Below are 18,695 nucleotides of genomic sequence, written 5' to 3'. Positions count from 1 at the left end.
CTCCGCAGGCAGGAAAGGCTGGGATGGATAGAACGAAGGAAGGAGGGAGGGAAGGGAAGCGAAGGAACGCCAAGGACAAGAGCCCTCCCACTCTGCATAGAAGGCCAAGAGCAAAAGGGAGAGAAAGACCATTGATCCGGTTATATTTATCCTCCTTTCTGACCAGTGTGTTCTTATCAGCGAGCTCAGGATCGGAGCAGAGAAAGGTAATAGCATAGGAATAAAGGAAACAAGGAGAGCACCTACTCTATCTATCCATCCACTCATCTATCTATCCACTCACCCACTAATAATAAACACCTACACAGGCAAGAATCAGCCATGCACTGAGGCTACAAGGCCATTCAGTGCTCATCTACCTCTCCAATCCCTACATTCACACTTGGCCTCCAAAAAAATCAATTACAATAATAACAATGACAACAGCAACAATAAGAATCAACACCATCACAGGCAAGAAGCAGCAGGGCACTGAAGCTGAGAGGCCAGTCAGTGCTACACTGGGCCTCCAAAAAAACAATACAGTAGCATCTAACTTAGCCAACCTTCATCACCACTACAACAACAACAATAATAAACACTTACACAGGCAAAAAAAAAAAAGACTATTCTACCAAAATAAAAATATAAACCACACTCAGCAGAAGCAGACATCACGATTAACAACAAACCAAAGACAACAGGGATCTCAATTATTTCACAAAAATTGAAGAAGGTAACAGACTTTAAATACTACTACTAATCTATATATATAAAAGAGTTATGGCATCACGGCAGCGGGCAAAACAACCAAAGTAAACACCCCACAACCTCGAAAATTGTCATCACAACCCCTCATCCATGCCTCTAGGTTGATACAACAAAAAGAAAAGAAAAATAAAGTCCTAATTAGAGGGAGAGGAATAATTGTTTTTATCCAATTGCTGGCAGTTAGAAGGCTAAGCTCCACTCACTTGGTCTCCTAGCAACCCACTCAGCCCAGGGGACCCTTTACCTTAACTACCACCAATTCCTCAATACTTTATTTCCCATACCACCATACTTCGCCACAGCAAGGCGTGGCTGGGCACAGCTAGTGTGAGTATAAAGAAGGGTGGAGGTCACAGCATAAATACAACTCAATGTAGACTGAGCAACACCACCAAACTAAGCCACAGCAACGCGTGGCCGGGCACAGCTAGTCTATATATATAAATGTAATGTGTGTTTTTACCATGGAGTAAACAATAAAACTACTGAACCAAATCACACCTAATATGACCACAAAAGACATAGTCATCCAATCTGTGTCTTTCAACCAAAAAACCCCCTAGAAAAATAGCCTTTCTCCCCTTGGCTGCCAGTCAGAAAGGTAGGCCCCCGCTGCCTTTAGGCCCTGCCCCCTTTGTATCCTAGCAACTCCCTCAGCTAAAATAGCACCCAGGAAACAGGCAGAGTGCACTCTGGCCTCATCCACACTGCCTATAAAATACAGATTATCTGATTTGACTGGATTATATGGCAGTGTAGATTCAAGGCCCTTCCACACAGCTATATAACCCAGAATGTCAAGACACATAATCCAAAGTATCTGCTTTGAACTAGATTATCTTGAGTCTACACTGCCATATAATCCAGTTCAGTGTAGATTTTATACAGCTGTGTAGAAGGGGCCTCATATAAACCAGCAGGTAATATAAGATTATAAATATAATATATAATAATTACTGTGGTATAATAATATAGAACAATATAATTTCTAAAATTAGGACAGTAAATAAAGAGCAACCCTCTGAAAACAGGGAAGTTGGACATTTCAGAAAGGAAACAATCAGGGCCAGCTAACACCTCCCAACAAAAGATTCCCCCAGGAAGGAAGCAGCCAAGCTTTGAAGCTTTGACGGCTAATCAATGTGACTAATTGCAGCATTCATACTGCCACACCGAGACTATTCATTGCTATTCAACCTGACCAACCAAGGATTCCACAGGTAGAAAGTGGCCAGGCTTGCAAGCAGCAAGGCTATTCAGTGCTATTCAACCTGGCCAACCAAGATTTCCCCTAGGCAAAAGACCCCCAGGCTTTGAAGCCACAAGGCTCCTCCATCCCATTCAACCTGGCCTAGCAAGGATGCCCTATGTAAAAAGCGACCAAGCTTTTAAGCAAGACTATTCAGTGCAATTCAAACTGGCCAGCCAAGATTTCCCCTAGGCAAAAGACCCCCAGGCTTTGAAGCCACAAGGCTCCTCCATCCCATTCAACCTGGCCTAGCAAGGATGCCCTATGTAAAAAGCGACCAAGCTTTTAAGCAAGACTATTCAGTGCAATTCAAACTGGCCAAACAAAGGAAGCAGCCAGGCTTCAAAACAGCTTTGATTGAGGGTGCTACTCCAGCTCGCCAAACAAGGATTCCCCTAGGTATAATACAGCCCGGCATTGAAGCTGCAAGGGTATTCAGTGCAATTTAACCAGACCAACATAGAAATAACCTCGATAGAAGGCAACTAGGCTTTGAAGCACCTTCACTTTTACCACTCTTTACTATTGAAGCTGACCAACACAAGATTCCCCTAGGTAGCAAGCAGCCAGGCTTTGAAGTAGTGAAGCTATTCTTTGCAATTCTAGCAGCCCAAAAAACCATTCCTCTAGAACGCAAGTACCCAGCCTTCCAAGCAGCAAGCCTACTCCTTTGTATTCCAGCTCACCAAACAAGGATTCCCATATGAGGAAAATGGCCAGGCTTTTGAGGTTGCAAGGCTATTCACTGCTATTCCACCTGGCCAACAAAGCATTCCCATAACCCACAGCAATGTGTGGCCAGGCACAGATAGTTTTCTTATAAATCTTAAAAGTTCTTTATATGATTGTTTCTTTCTATAATTCTTTTTTGCCTTTGAAGAGAGATTGGATGGGTATAATTAAAGAGTGCTGTAGTTGTATGGCAGGGAGTTGGTCCAGTTGGCCTTGAAGCCAACTTCTTAAGATTCTATGAAATAGTTTTAAAACAAATTAATTACATAATACCAATGGATTATTTTTAAAAGTAGTATTATAACCTCTGCTTCATCCCTCTTCTTGATAGTGTTTCCAAATTCCTCAGGAGCTACTATTAGCTCTGGGCATGGAAATACATGGGTTGCAGTTATGTCTCCAAGGTTAACAGAAGTTTCGCATAATGTGATTTAAGTATTAAGGAAACTGGTCAGGAAAGAGAAAGGATAAACAATGATTTCACTGACATGACAGACATCTAACATTTTCCCCAGCAATATTATGAGATCCAGATACTGGCTACTCCTATCACATCTGTCAAGAGAAAAAAATGGAAAATTCTTTCATTATCAGGATAATTGTGAATGAAGTTTTTCTCTGCTGTCTTTTTAAAAAATATGTTGATTTTCTATGACTGTTTTATCCAAGGGTTAATATGGATACATCCGTACTATCAAGACGACCATTTGCACCCAGAAGTATTGCAGACTTGAAAGTCGGAAACTTAGTAAAATTTTCAGGGCCATCAGGGAAAATCAGCAAAGGAACTGTCAAATATTTGGGACCATTGTTTGGAAGAGAAGAGAACTATCTTGGCATAGAGCTGGAAGGTGATCAAGTAGGGAAGCATGATGGAGTTTTTCAAGGAACACGCTACTTTCTTTGGTAATTTTTGACTTTATGCTTGGCATATATTCTTCTTTTCAGCTCTCTTAAGAAGGTTTTTATTATTATTCTTGGATTATTCCATCCAAGAGGGGAAATAAAAGCAATCTTGCAATCCATTTCAACATCATGTCAACTGTTTTAGCTATACCACAATGCACAAAGGCCTTCATGATCTATACCATCAATAGGTGGTAATGACTCACAAACGAACTGTATAAAAGTATGGACAAACTGCAACACTATCAATATTCAGCACTATTGTTTCAGATAAAAGTGTTGAGGAGCATCAGGAGCATGAAGTTGGTAACTGGAAACATTTATTAGTGAAGGATCAGTTAAATACACCCTTTAGACATGAAAAAGTATATTGAAAGCAGCAGTGAATTAAATCTTACATTCATATTTTGTTGTGAAAGTCTAATAATTGAGCCACAAACTATGCTGCATGACTTTTAACACTGATCCTAATATAGATGAAAATGCCTTGCATTATCCCATCACCAGAACCATGGGAATCACAAGAAGTGAGATAGCAGAACACAGGAATCATGTTTTACACTACCTCAGGCTTAGATTTCATATTCCCTATCAATCTTCTCTATTCAAGGGGACAAAGTATTAATGCTCTGTTGTCACAAATTAAAAAAAAACCCCAATATTCTCTCAGAATGTATCTATCCCTAATGAATAGTTATTGCTTGGAATGGAGAAACGCAAGGTTGTGAAGGCTACCGAGATTGGCTTTAACAGTGACCAAGTAGGTGAAAGAATACATGAAATTTCATAAGAAAGGTAGTTAGTTTGAGTGAAAACTGTACTTGGGAAACAGGATAGAAAATAGCTTTTTCTTCGTGTACTCTGTGAATGCACACTAATGGAGAACGCTGCGCCTGCGCAGGCTCCAACGGATACTCTTCCAAGCTAAAGTTTGAAATTTGGCGGTAACCCCGCCCCTCTTCCCGGAGGGTATAAAGGGTGCCCTCCGCGCTCGCTCTCCAGTTCCTTTTTTTCCGCCGCAAAGCTCACTTCGGACTCTTCGTTCTTATGTCAACCACGCGTTTTAAACGGTGCACTCAGTGTGCCGCTAAGATTCCAGATTCCGACGGCCACGCTAAGTGCCTTTTCTGCCTTGGCGAAAGCCACGTCGTCGGTACCTGCCGTTTTTGCCTGGCCTTTACAGCTCAGGCCAGAAGAAATAGAGCTGCGAGACTCCGTGCAGCTCTTTACGAAAAAACTCTTGCTCCTGAGGCTTCCACTTCCACCTCAGCCTCGATGGCTTCCAGGCCTGCTCCGTCGGTATCATCTAAAACCTCGAAAACCTCGAGACCGCGACCGACCAAACCGCCCTGCACGGTGACCACCGCTACGGTATCCACCCGATCGGGCAAGATGGGCCCTTCATCAACTTCGAGTTCGGTGGCTTCGGCCGTTTCCACTCGATCCCGCCTGGCTGCGCCGCCATCTTCTTCCGCCATGAAGATTGCCTTCAAGAGGGCTCAGGAGGAATCCAGACGGGCTCAATCTGACTCGGCAGCTGTGTGCCCGATTCCCCCGACGCCGGGGAAATCGCTGAGGGTCGCGTCGAAACAACCCCCAGCAAAGAAAAGAATGATCCAGAGGTCGTCCTCCTCAGCGTCTTCGAAGAAGGACGTCCCCTCCTCTGGGCCTTCCTCTAGGAGATCCTCTCCTATCCAACCGGCACAACGCCTCCGCTCCTCTTCCTCTCCTCATGGTCAGTCCTCGGATGTGGACGCTCAAGCCTCCCCCGACCGGTCGGTCAGGACGGTTATTAAGGCTCCCCAGCCGGCACCATCTCGTCTTCCGGCTCGACAAGAACTCTTTCCCCCGGCTCAAACACTGGCCTTTGTTTGGCCAGTTTGAATTGCACTGAATAGTCTTGCTTAAAAGCTTAGCCCGCGCCGCCCAGGCCTCTGCGTCCAAGAGCGTTCCTCCGCAGCCGTCTCTCCCTGCTCCTGGGGTTATACCTCATCAGGACTCTGTGCTTGTTTCTCCTCCCCGGTCCCCTCAAGGGCCCGAGGAGGATGACCCCGATATCGAACGCCCCGAGTCGATACTCTCCGCCTCTGTGGTTTCTCTCGGTCTCGACCTCTCCCTGCCTCACGACGCCTACGAGGTCGACCCACCTTCCCCGACGGATAATATCCGGGCTTTCTCCGACCAGATGGTCAGAATGGCAGACGCTCTGGGGATGGAAATTAAACAAACTTCAAAGGCTGTTACCGACCCCGTTTTCAAGAGGGTTCAAGCCCAAGCCCCGCCGGCCACCTTGCTGCCTTTTCTTCCATACCTCCTGGACGTCATCCAGGCATCTTGGAAGACTCCATCTTCGATACCTCCAACCTCTAAGAAAATAGAGGCCTGGTACCGAACCGATGACGAAGCCTTGGAATGGCTCAAGCATCACCCTGACCCAAACTCCATGGTGGTAAAGGCCTCCCAATCGTCGGGCCGACAATCCAACTCCCCGGCCGACAGAGAGGGCAAACGCTTCGATGCGGTAGGCCGCAAGCTGTACTCCGGTGCTCTCCTCCTTTGCCGCATGGCAAACTACGGGGCCTGCATGGGCGCTTATCAGCAGATCCTCTGGGAGAAAGCCCAACCTTTCTTCGCCAAACTTTCTGACGAAGACCGATCAGTCCTTTCGACCCTCCAACAGGAGGCGGACTCTCTCGCGCACCACCAAATTCAAATGGCTAAGCATACCGGTGATACCGCCGGAAAAATGATTGCCCACGCGGTCGCGATCAGACGGCATGCATGGCTTCGGTCCTCAGGACTCTCTTCTTCCTCTCGACAAGTGATCGAAGACCTTCCTTTCGACACCCAGGGCCTTTTCAATTCTGGCACTGATGACAAACTTAAGTCCAATCACGACTTCAAGATTCTCGCAACAAAGTGCGGGACCGATCAACCTCAGGCTCAGCGGACCCGATGGTTCCCGCAACGGTACCGTCGCTACCCTCAGCCTTTTCGTCACCAGCCGTTTCGACGCTCGTCGAGCTCAAGTCACCACAGTCATCAGCAACAACCTCGCCGCCAGCACCAGGTCCCGAAAGGTCGGGGCAAAGGTCCTGCAGCTATGCCACAACCCCAACGTCGGGCGTGACGCCTACTCTCTCGGGGATCTTTCTATCTCCACTACTACTGCCACTACCATACCGTTCCTAGGCCCCGACCAGATCCTTCCTCTCTGCTCTTTCCTCGACCGCCTAGCTCCTTTCTACCGCGAATGGGAGTCTATCACCTCAGATGCCTGGGTTCTTCGCATTGTCAGAGACGGCTATGCCTTGGAATTCGAAACTTTGCCACCCACGGGTCACATCCTCCACACCGACCCTTCACTGGAAATATGCGCCGAGGTCGACTCCCTTCTGGCGAAGGGCGCAATCCAGCTTTCTCCTTCCGAGCAGGACACTCGAGGTTTCTTCTCGAGATACTTTACGGTTCCCAAGCGGGGCGGAGGTCTTCGGCCTATCCTCGATCTACGGGCTCTAAACCTCTTCATTCTGCCTTCAAAATTTCGAATGGTTTCAGTAGCCTCCATCCTCCCGATGCTCCGACACGGAGACTTCTTCGCCTCTATAGACTTACGCGACGCGTATTTCCACGTCTCGGTGCGAAGATCCCACAGACGCTTCCTTTCCTTCAAGCTCCTGGGACAATCTTACCAGTTCACAGTTCTCCCTTTCGGCCTCGTCACGGCCCCAAGGGTCTTTACAAAGGTGGTCGCCGTGGTGGCAGCGCACCTCAGGAAACAGGGCATTATGGTCTTTCCTTATCTGGACGATTGGATGATTGTCGCGTCCGATCCCTCATCCCTTCAAAACCATGTCTCACAGACTCTTTCTCTCCTGCAACGGCTGGGCCTTCAGTTGAATGTCTCAAAGTCTCAACTCCTCCCAACCACAGAAATCCGTTTCATCGGAGCTCTCTTCAACTCCATCACGGAAACCGCCTCCCTACCGAAGGACAGGTTCCTAGCCCTTCAACAGCACCTTTCCCTCCTCCTCCGCAACCGCAGGATCCGAGCCCACGCGGTCCAAGTTCTCCTGGGTCACATGGCCTCCACGGTCATGGTTACTCCTTTTGCCAGACTACGTCTCAGACCTCTCCAAAGATGGTTCATAGACTCTTTCAAACCCCATCGGCACCCGAGCTCAATGTTTCTCACGGTACCGAACCAGGTTCGCCTCTCCCTTCGCTGGTGGCAGGACCCAGCGAATGTTTGTGTGGGACTTCCCTTCCATCCCTCCCTTCCGTCAGTCACCATCACGACCGACGCCTCCAATTTTGCCTGGGGAGCCCACATGTTGAACCTCACCGTCAGGGACCTGTGGTCCACCCAAGAAAGGTCTCACCACATAAACTTTCTAGAACTGTTATCAATCTTCAAAGCCCTCCGGGCGTTTGCCCGCTTTCTTCCCCACAAGACCGTTCTGATCCAAACGGACAACGTAGTAGCCATGTACTACATCAACAAACAAGGGGGTACGGGCTCGAGAAAACTCATGGCTCTCTCGATGGACATTTGGCTATGGTGCATAGCGAGACACATAACTCTGTCGGCAGTTCACCTTCCGGGGGCTCAAAATACTTTAGCAGACTCTCTAAGCAGAATAACGACCTCCCCCCACGAGTGGCGTCTCGATCCCGAGATCCTGAAATCCGTCTTCGACGATTGGGGCTGGCCAGCTCTGGACCTTTTTGCCTCCCCCTCGAACGCTCAACTTCCTCGATTCGGAGCGAGACTACCTCCAAACTCGACTCCGGGCTGTCTCGGAGACGCGTTTCTCCTCGACTGGACTCTCGAACCCGTCTATCTTTTTCCTCCCTTCCCTCTCATCTCGAGGGTGATAGAGAGACTCTATCTAACACCGACATCGGCCATCCTGATCGCCCCTGCATGGCCACGCCAGCCGTGGTATCCCACGCTGCTCCGGATGTGTGCGGATCCCCCCCGCACCCTCCCAATTCTCCCTCATCTACTATCTTCACAGAAGGGACAGGTTCTCCACCCCGACGTCCCGTCCCTGCACCTGACTGCCTGGAGGATACTTCCTTAAACTCTCTCCACCCAGACCTGCAGGCGATCCTTCGCGCTGCTCACAAACCGGCCACATCGAAAGCCTATGCTTACAAGCTGGCAAAATTCCAAACTTTCCTTCGGGACCGACGCGTCGATCCCGCCTCTACTTCGATCCCGCTGATCATGGACTTTCTACTTTCCCTTGCGGATCGTCAACTTTCTCTGGCCTCGATAAAGTCCTATCTCGCTGCTCTCTCCTGGCATTTCCAACGTCAGGGACAACCCTCTCTCTTTTCTAACAACCTCATTAAGACCTTCCTTCGAGGTTACAACAACTTGCATCCTCCAGTCCAACCTCCGACTCCCGGATGGAGCCTCGAACTCGTCCTTTCTCAACTAGCTTCAGCTCCCTTCGAACCTATGGCCTCTGCAGACCTTCACCTTCTCTCTTGGAAGACTGCTTTCCTCATCGCTATCACCTCTGCCCGCAGGCCTTCGGAACTGGCTGCTCTCCGGATGGACGAACCCTACCTCCGTTTCCACCACGACAGGGCTGTCCTTCGCCCGGACATCACCTTCCTACCTAAGGTGGTCTCTGCTTTTCACCTGAACCAGGACATAATACTTCCTGCCTTCTTCCCCAATCCTTCTTCTTCTCTAGAACGGAAACTCCATCTCCTCGATGTCAGGAGAGCCCTCCTTTTCTACAAGGACAGGACTAAGGACATACGTAAGTCACCTAGACTTTTTGTGGCCTACGCTACCCACAAACTGGGCGAACCTCTTTCTTCCCAAAGACTCTCACACTGGATTGCTCAGACCATTGAGCTCGCTTATCAGCTAGCCAAACGCCAGCCCCCCTCTTCGATCCGCCCTAGATCTACAAGGGGCCTTTCCACCTCTACGGCCTTCCTGAGGGGCGTCCCTCTCGACTCCATCTGTCGAGCGGCTATCTGGTCCACTCCATCCACCTTTGTTTCACACTACAGGATGGACTCAAAGAACCTCAAGGACTCGGCTTTTGCCAGGTCCGTCCTCTCCTCCTGCATTACCTAATGTTGTTGCCTTACTCAAACCCATTTTTCGGGTTTATCCTTCTTACAGGCTGACCGTTGTCATCCATCCCGTTTGTAATCAATGTGCTCAGGGTCTCTTTAACATTGTGCTTGTGTACTATACTTACCCACTGCACTGAAATTTAATTTTTGAATGCTTCTCCCTCTGTTTTCTCAGAATGGGTTTATGCCTACCTCTGTATTTCCTTATAGACTATTGCCTACTTACTATGTTATGATTGCGTTCTGGATCCTAACACAAGGATCGGTTTTATTGCACTATATGCTATTGCATCGCTTACTTGACCATTGCATTTGCCTGTTTCTTTGCACCTTGTGCTCAATAAATGTGTTTGGACACTAGACTGGTTATCGGGTTTGCTATCCCACCTACCTACACCTTAGCTTGCTAGTCTCCATTAGTGTGCATTCACAGAGTACACGAAGAAAAAGGACAGGTTGCTTACCTGTAACCGTGTTTCTTCGAGTGTACTCTGTGAATTCACACAATCCCGCCCTTCCTTCCCCACAGGCAAACCTCTCCCTTTCTCGCTGCCTTTGCGGCGTAGGAACTGGAGAGCGAGCACGGAGGGCGCCCTTTATACCCTCCGGGAAGAGGGGCGGGGTTACCGCCAAATTTCAAACTTTAGCTTGGAAGAGTATCCGTTGGAGCCTGCGCAGGCGCAGCGTTCTCCATTAGTGTGAATTCACAGAGTACACTCGAAGAAACACGGTTACAGGTAAGCAACCTGTCCTTATCATTCTATCTCTTCTTTCAGATTGTTTCTCTACTACAGATTGAATATCCCGTATCCAAAAATCCAAAACACTCCAAAATGGTTCACATGGTTGGCTGAGATATTAACACCTTTGCTTTCTGATGGTTCAATGTACACAACCTCTGTTTCATACACAAAATTATAAATAATATCTATAAAATTACCCTCAGGCTAAGAGTATAAGGTTTATGTGAACAACTAACTAATTTTGTATTTTGAGTCCTCTCTCCAAGATATCTCAATATTTAAGTGCAAATGTTCCTAAATCCAAATAATTCAAAATCCAACACACTTCTGGTTCCACACATTTTGTATATGGGACAATCTAGCAACCAACAGCATTTCTACACTCTTCTGATCTCTTCCTTTGCTCATTGTTCATCCATAGGTCATGTTAGTCAGTAGTTCCTAACCACACTACCCCTATTGGTATGAGATGCAGCTAGGAAATGTAAAATGCAGTTATATGTAAAATACTGCATTTATCAGAGCATAACTTTAGAATGACAATTGTGGCAACATTTGCTTACACCAGAAAATACATTTTTAATATCTGTAGATTTCAGCTTTCAGTCCTTCCTGAAGATTGACTAGATTCACATGGCTGAGACACAGAAGTCCAGTCTTCCTTCTGCATTCAGCACAAAAGTTCCTTTTGTTTGGCAGTTTGGGGATCTTGCTAGGATACTTTCAGGCTTAAACTACAATTTCAGTCCCATGCAGACACTTTACCTGGCTAGCCAATTATAATTACTACACAAATGATATTATCTACCCTGAACCTTTTTGCTGTCAAGGTGTAAAGAGCCATTGACATATAAAAGGATTCTCCAGAAAACCTACAGAAAAGCTTTTGCCAGACTATGCCCTTTTAGAGTCCAAACAGAAAACATTACTCTGTCTGAATGTTTTGATTCATGTAACCTAGTGTAGCTTATACGCATCCAAGATATAAGTGTTATATTTCCATTAACTTTACACCATCCTCTTTGTTAATTAACAAATTCATTTATTCAGTATTCACTGACATCTAACATTTGTTTTCCAGTAAACCTAACAAAGGAGTGTTTGTTAACTTCAACAAAATTATTATTGCCTGGGAATGAGAAGTGAATGTGAAACGTGAATTCTTCACATTTTGAAAAAGGAGTATTTGGATTTCAAAGCACCAGTCACATTGTACTTCTCCTGAAAATGAAAAACCCGAAGTGTCTTGAACTCTGTCCAACAACCAGAAGCCAATGTGATTTCTACCATTTTCAGAAAGCTTTATGTAAGAATTTTCTGGTATGTTATAATTTTTGTAAAATAAAAATATAATTGTCTGTATGAACAGGGGAAAGCTTGGATTGCATTGTAAGATGGATAAACCCAATTCCCAAATGAATGAGTTCAATTCATTTCCCCTTTATGTCAGGGTAGGCAAATGTATGGCATTCCAGATGTTAGACTGCAAGCTCCCAGTATTCTTTGTCATTGGCTACACCAGCTAAGCTGCTGTCCAACAAGCTGTCCACAACTTGACCTATCTGAAGCATGTCATGTAAACTCACTGTTTTGGTCATAAATTCATATAAAGAATCAAATGCATGAACAGGATGGTAATAATTTTTTTCATGTCAGGGGCGACTTGAGAAACTGCAAGTCACTTCTGGTGTGAGAGAACTGGCCACCTGCAAGGCTGTTGCCCAGGCAATGCTCAGATGTGTGGGCATCCTTGTGGGAGCCATCCTTGTGGGAGGCTTCTCTTATGTCCCTGCACGGAGCTGGAGCTGACAGAGGGAGCTCATCCACGCTGTCCCCAGGTTGGATTCGAACCAATGTCCCCTAGGGGAGATAGGGTGGAATACAAATAAAATCTTAATAATAATAATAACAACAGTAATGACTTTATTTGTATTCTGCCCTTTCCCCCCAGGGGACTTAGGAATAGACACAATGACTTCATGATTGTGACCTGATGCAAAATTGTAGCAGTGACTACAGAAATATTTCCCTTCCCAATTTAATCAGAGACAAGTATAAGAATGTGCTAACTTTTGAGGACAGTAAGCTCTCTCACAAAGACTGCCAGCATCACTGAAATCACCCATTACATGGCACTAGCTGTCATAGTGCTAGGATAGGTTTCAGTTCTAAGAAAAGGTGTTGATCTGACTGGTTCTCCTAAAAACTCTCGACTTGCTGGTGATATAAATAGAATGCATTTACAGTGATGACAGAATTTTAAAATTGGTGAAACTTGGTAAAATATTTTAATACAATGTCTGCTTAACTAGGTTTCACTTCCTGTTTTTGAGGAAGTAATGAGTAAAGGTGAAAGGAATTCACATCTGAAGGAGGGTAGACAGGACTGATGATCCCAAGGTTCTTTTGTTATTTCAAACCATGCTAGGGCAGCAATCTTGTATCTGCAGACCCCAAAGAAACAACTGGTATACTGTTCAGAGGGATTTCATAAATAAAATGTAGACACCTTTTTATAGGTTATGCAGATCAGGTGCTACTAGTCATGCAAATTCATTCTTGCTAGAGCAACTCAGAACGTGTAAGTACCACATTGGCGCTGAAACAGTACTAGGTGTGAACTACTATGAAATATTTCTGGGTGGGGCTAAAAATAGTTTTCTATAATACCTAACAGCAAAATCCAAAACCTTCAGATCATTAACCTTACACTTTTGGCAGAGTTGCAACGATTCACAACAGACATAGAAGGAGCAAAATATCTCTCCTTGCAAAGTAAAGTTTAATGAAGTGGCCACCAAAAAGGATCTATGCTTGATTTTACCTATGTTCACACACACACACACACACACACAAACAAAATCCCAACAAGAGCAAGCAATACAGTAGTATGTTAGAGAGAAACATTCACTTTTAAAACGAGGAACTAGATGTCATTGTGTGAAAAAGATACCTTTTAAGAAGATTCCTTACTACATATGAAAACAAATGCAGGACATTACATTTTCTTAGCTTTATTGATTTTTAGGCAACTGCAGCTCAGTATATGTAATTTGGATGTACCATGCATGCATAGCCTCTTAATGCTTTTATACATTTCATCTTGCAGTAATAATTTCCATTCATAGCATACACAAATCTCAATAGTAAGAAACACCCTTTTTACAGGATTTAGAAAGATCATGGTTCCATTGCCTAATAAAAAAAAATTAAACATAGAAAAACACACAATCAGACATGTTTGCTTTATCACTTAAAGAACAGGTTTTTTAAAAAAATTGTCCAAGCTTTAGAGAATGCTAAGAATATTGCATTATTACTACTGCCCAATAATTAACTCAAAAATTATGAGAACCTCTACTTGATATACATAGCAAACCTGAAGTATTATTTGGAAAACATATAGCACACAGAGACAGTGTTGGCTATAATGTGCATTTATTTCTGTGTACATTTTCATCTCTGTAAATTCATTGCATCTAAGCAGATAACAGAGGAAATAAGAGCCCATTTGGCTGCATCAGACTAGGTTGTAAACTGATTCCACATTTCAAGCTATGCTAATTTTTTTCTTGAGTTAAAAGCCTGCAAACCCAAGGAAACAATCCCATTAATAAACTTATTTAAACGTTTCATGTTCTCTTTAAAACATGTTTGATTTTATCCCATAATTTCAAAGTATGTAAGTCCAAGTCATTGTAAATAAGTTTATAAATGAACAGATGAGGAAGATGAAAGGACACAACTGGAACATACAGAAATTGAGAAAAAACAACCTTGTTGTGTGACCGAGACCAGCTCTTTAAATTTTATACTTGCGACATACATTTCCATAAGGAAAAATACATACATACCACAGACACACAAGCACACTTTTCCATTTGATCTATTTCACAAACAATTCCTCTTACTTCTTATCCCCTCCCTACACAAACAAGCTAGCTTGGAGGTTCAATCGTATATGCAAGAACTAGATTTGATTTTGGTTTTCTATAGTCCGATTTTCCACAAGCTATTCTATTTACGAGACCTTGGGGGGGCTTTGTATTTTATATGGGAAACGGGAGCATCTTAACAGCAGTTAAATATAAAATAGTCATTTATAAACACAACTGTTTTGGAGAGCACTGAAATAGGTCACTCAAGTACAATGGGCAGGGAAGAGGTCAGCAATTCTTAAAAAGTAGTGCATTTTACAAAATCATGATGGCCTCAAAATCCCACCACTAAAATGTGCACATTCCAAAGTTGAAGACATCGCAGTGCATTTTCTATTGTCAAGCGATATAAGGAGTTAATGCATGAATGGAAATTTATATGCAATGAATGTTTACTCTGGCATACCCTAAATCCACTTTGGCTGGGACCATCTATTCCCAAGTGGCTTCCAAGTTTAAGTTGATATCTAATATGCATACACAATTCATACAAATTAAATTAATTTCACTGCTATCATCAATATTACAGCGTGAAAGGATATTTACAAGTAAACATATAAAACAGTTTTTGCACAATTAACAAATATTAGTAACTGATTGAAATGTCCTTTTCCTTTGAAACAACATGACTACTACCTACTGTTTTTCCCACCACAAGGTAGGTGATTTTGTCTTCTACTCTGTCAACTGAACTGTGAGTAAAAGGGAAATAGGTCTCCATAAGAATGACTTCACAGATCCTACAGTCAATACTTGAATACTTTTATGTCTGTCCTGTTGACTTCTATGAATCAGTGGACACTGTGGACACATAGCAGAGCAATTCTCATATGATGAGTAGTCCTCCCTCATAGTATGAAAATGGGCAGGCGTCTGTGTCCAGTGCTGTGTGCATAGATCAAAAGCCTTACAGGAATTCGGATTATGCTGCCAGACTCCAGAAAGTACACACACTTAAGATGAATTGCAGCCACACTTGATAGGTTGCATGCAATACTTGTAAATATCCCCTTCCCAACCAAAATCCCTCAGCCACATTGATGTGAAAAAATGGTGCATACCTTTCAAACACACTTCTACTCTTTAGTTGATTACTATAATTTATTTGCAATGGCAGCAGAAAGAAGTGCCAAACAAAACCTGCTGAAAAGGGGCAAATGCATCAATATGAAAACATAAGAATTGCCACTGAACTATTGCAAACAAAATATTACGTAACTGATTAGTGAGAAACAAAATGCTTCACATGAAATACTTCATTGCTTTGTTTTCCCATATTATAAAGGAAAAATATAACCTGATATTTTAACTTGGAAGGAGGGGCAGTAGAATTCTCAAAACTTTGCTTGGACATTCAAAAGTCATATTTGTAATGATGTAGAATTAAAAACAATCTCTATAACAATTACTTTCATTTCATTGTGCTCCTTGATGCTTGATGCTGTATTGCTTCAGAAATATTTAAACTTGTATGTCAGCATCACACCCAATAAATTCCACTTTGAACAACGAACATATATCACTTGTGTATACCAACTGATTGCAAAAACATCTACATGGGCATGATGTGAAACATTCCTGCTTGCAAATGTTACAGGGCTTTGCAGCAGTATAATTAAAATGTGTAAGAAATTAAACATACAATTATTAGAGGGAGAAAAACAATTGGGACTGCTCTTGCATGGTTTTATTTTAGAATGACTCTTAATTTCAAAACCTACAAGCCTTTACAAAATGAGTGCTTTATTTCAGCAATCTGAAACACTCAAATAAATCCAACATCATATTTATCATAACCAAATGCATAAATGTACTAGTGTAATCCCATTTTTGTGTGTTTTTGGTGTCCATCAATTGACCAAATTTGAAATAAAAATGCATTTCAAGATCTGCCACTCATACCAGTTAATACAGGCTGGTTTATTAACAATGTGCAAATAAACCTTTGTTGATAAGCAAATATTACTAGCTTTCAGCTAAATCTGAATGGGGGTACAAAGTACCTTCTGTGCTGTAAACATCATGGATTCTTCACATAATTTGAAGCTGAAAGACCTAAGGAACAGGGTGCAAACACTTCTCATAGATAATGACGGATGAGCTCAAGTTTTCCAAAGAGAATTTGGAATAGTTCTGCATTTGGCATACGTCCGCTCTACTGTCACCAAGCACAGTTTTAAGGGAACGTCGTTTATAAAAGCATACTTTACTTTTAGCTTTAAAACACAAAGGCCTAATAAAAGCATGCATACCTCTGTTATAAGGTATAACTACTTAGTTACCAGTGTTAACAAGTCTTGGTGAGTGCTGTACAAGCAAAAGGGATCGTAAAATCACCTCTGATTGTACTAGATAAATAAGGCTCATACAGTACTTCTCCCTCCTCACCATGATTCACAATTTCAAAACAGCAATTATGTAGACTTAAATTACCCTGAAAAAAGCAGCATTTTTGAATACCCCCCTTTTTTGCTCTTTGATACCCCCCCTTCAGTAGTTTACAATCTGGAAGCACAGGGCGCCTTTGTTTTCCAGCTTGCTGTGGCCAGATTAACAGCTCTGGTTCTTCACAGTTTGTCTGGATATTTGTAACACTTCACACCACAAGTTTCAATGCTTATAAAAAATATATATAACAGCTACTACCAGCAAATGTAATTATAAGTTCTAGAACAGCAGCAATCACCTGCTTTCCTGTATACATTCTTCACAAAGCAGATCTGTTTTGGATTTAGGATGTCCTTTCAGTCTTGCTAACCATAGTAGGATAAGAGTATTTCCCCCCCAAACTAATCTTTAGTGCAGCATGAATGGAAGGGGGGATAGCTCCCTTGTAATTTGAAAATGATTGGCTTGCAAATGCCTGGTAGATGGACTGAAAGGTACCCCACATCTCCTTCTATGGCTGTGTGCTCCAGAGCCCATTTTTAATCCAAAGCAGACGGGATTTAATCCAAAGCAGTACGGGTTCAGGCATACCGTGGCATCTCGCACTGCTCACAGCGATTCAGTGCTGGATGGTTCAAAAACGTACAGCTGTCACAGTTCCATGGAGCTCCTTCAAAGTCTTCATCTCTTGGCTGTGTTCGCAGAGCTTGCTTGGAACTGCTCTGGTGGTCTACAGAAAAGGATTTTCTTTTAAACTCTATAATTCTGAATACACAATAGCCACAAAACAATATAACAGAATGCTGATGCTTCAAAATTTCTGTAATCAATACTCTCTTGTTCACGTTATCCCTTTTTTGTAAGTGACAATCACAATTTTGTAAATTACTGAGGTATAGCTTTGAGTGCCACCAGCCAATCATATCTGACCAATAAGAGTGGTATGGGACTACAATCTGACAGAATTCATGTCTACTGAGGCGTAAGGGCAACATCAAGAACGAAAAAGTGCAATTTCTTGCAATTTTGTACCAGCTTCATCTAAATCAGGGGTCTTCAAACTTTTTAAGTAGAAGGCTGGTCCACAATCCTTCAGATTGTTGAGGGGCCGAATTATCATTTGGAAAAAAATACGAACAAATTCCTATGCACACTGTACATGTCTTATTTGTAGTTCCAATGAAAAAACAATATAATATTTAAAATTTAAGAACAATTTTAACCAACATAAACCTATCAGGATTTAAATCAGATGGTCAAGTTAATTAGGATTGTTGTTGTTATTGTTGTTGTTGTGTGCCTTCAAGTCATTTCAGACTTTGGGTGAGCCTAAATCTAAAACTGAGGGTGGGGGCTAGGTAAATGACCTTGGAGACCCCATTCGGCCCACGGGCCTCAGTTTGGTCTAAACAATCACCTGACACTCTCCAGAATTTGGGTATCAAGCATTTACTTTAATTAATCTAGGCAACATCTGTTTAAAACACAGAAACTCTAGCTGTCAAACACCATTTTAGCTTCCATCGCCTTTTAATATATCTAAAAATACTGTGTGCTATGGTCCTTTCAAAGAGAATCCAGAGGTAAATTTAATCTAAAATAGTAAGTACTAGCTGTGCCCGGCCACGCGTTGCTGTGGCTTTTTGGATTTGTTTGTTGGCCAGGTGGATTAACAGTGAATAGCCTTGCAGCCGCAAAGTGTGACCGTTTTCTTCCTATTGTAATCCTAGTTTGGTGAGCTGGAATACACTGAATATTCTCGGTGTGGCAGGTATGCATGCTGTTATTAGTCACCTTGATTAGCATGTAATGGCCTTGCAGCTTCAAAGCCTGGCTGCCTCCTCCCTGGGGGAATCCTTTGTTTGGAGGTGCTAGGTGGCC

At 43.4% G+C, this 18,695-nt stretch overlaps 2 protein-coding genes across 13 annotated transcripts in view; one reads left to right on the top strand and one right to left on the bottom strand.

Annotated features, from left to right (window-relative positions):
* The window catches only part of LOC103278344 (uncharacterized), a 50,858-nt gene extending 34,915 nt beyond the window's left edge, over window positions 1-15,943 (top strand). For all 4 annotated transcript variants that reach the window (XM_008107358.3, XM_008107359.3, XM_008107362.3 and 1 more), the window contains 2 exons: window positions 3,401-3,637; window positions 11,570-15,943. In XM_008107358.3, the coding sequence (XP_008105565.2) occupies window positions 3,401-3,637; window positions 11,570-11,627 (295 nt within the window). In that variant the 3' untranslated portion in view covers window positions 11,628-15,943. The remainder of the gene's footprint in view (window positions 1-3,400; window positions 3,638-11,569) is intronic.
* Window positions 1-18,695, bottom strand: part of tab3 (TGF-beta activated kinase 1 (MAP3K7) binding protein 3) — a 113,512-nt gene that overhangs the window by 50,705 nt on the left and 44,112 nt on the right. For all 9 annotated transcript variants that reach the window (XR_010004955.1, XM_062977188.1, XM_062977183.1 and 6 more), the window contains one exon: window positions 17,406-17,544. Coding sequence is in view for 8 of the 9 variants with exons in the window: in XM_062977188.1 (XP_062833258.1) it covers window positions 17,406-17,544 (139 nt within the window). In the remaining variant the exon portion in view is untranslated. The remainder of the gene's footprint in view (window positions 1-17,405; window positions 17,545-18,695) is intronic.

Source organism: Anolis carolinensis, chromosome 3, assembly GCF_035594765.1.
Source record: "Anolis carolinensis isolate JA03-04 chromosome 3, rAnoCar3.1.pri, whole genome shotgun sequence".
NCBI lineage: Eukaryota > Metazoa > Chordata > Lepidosauria > Squamata > Dactyloidae > Anolis > Anolis carolinensis.
The sequence above is the reverse complement of the archived record's forward strand: the minus strand, read 5'-3'. Positions and strand labels throughout refer to the sequence as shown.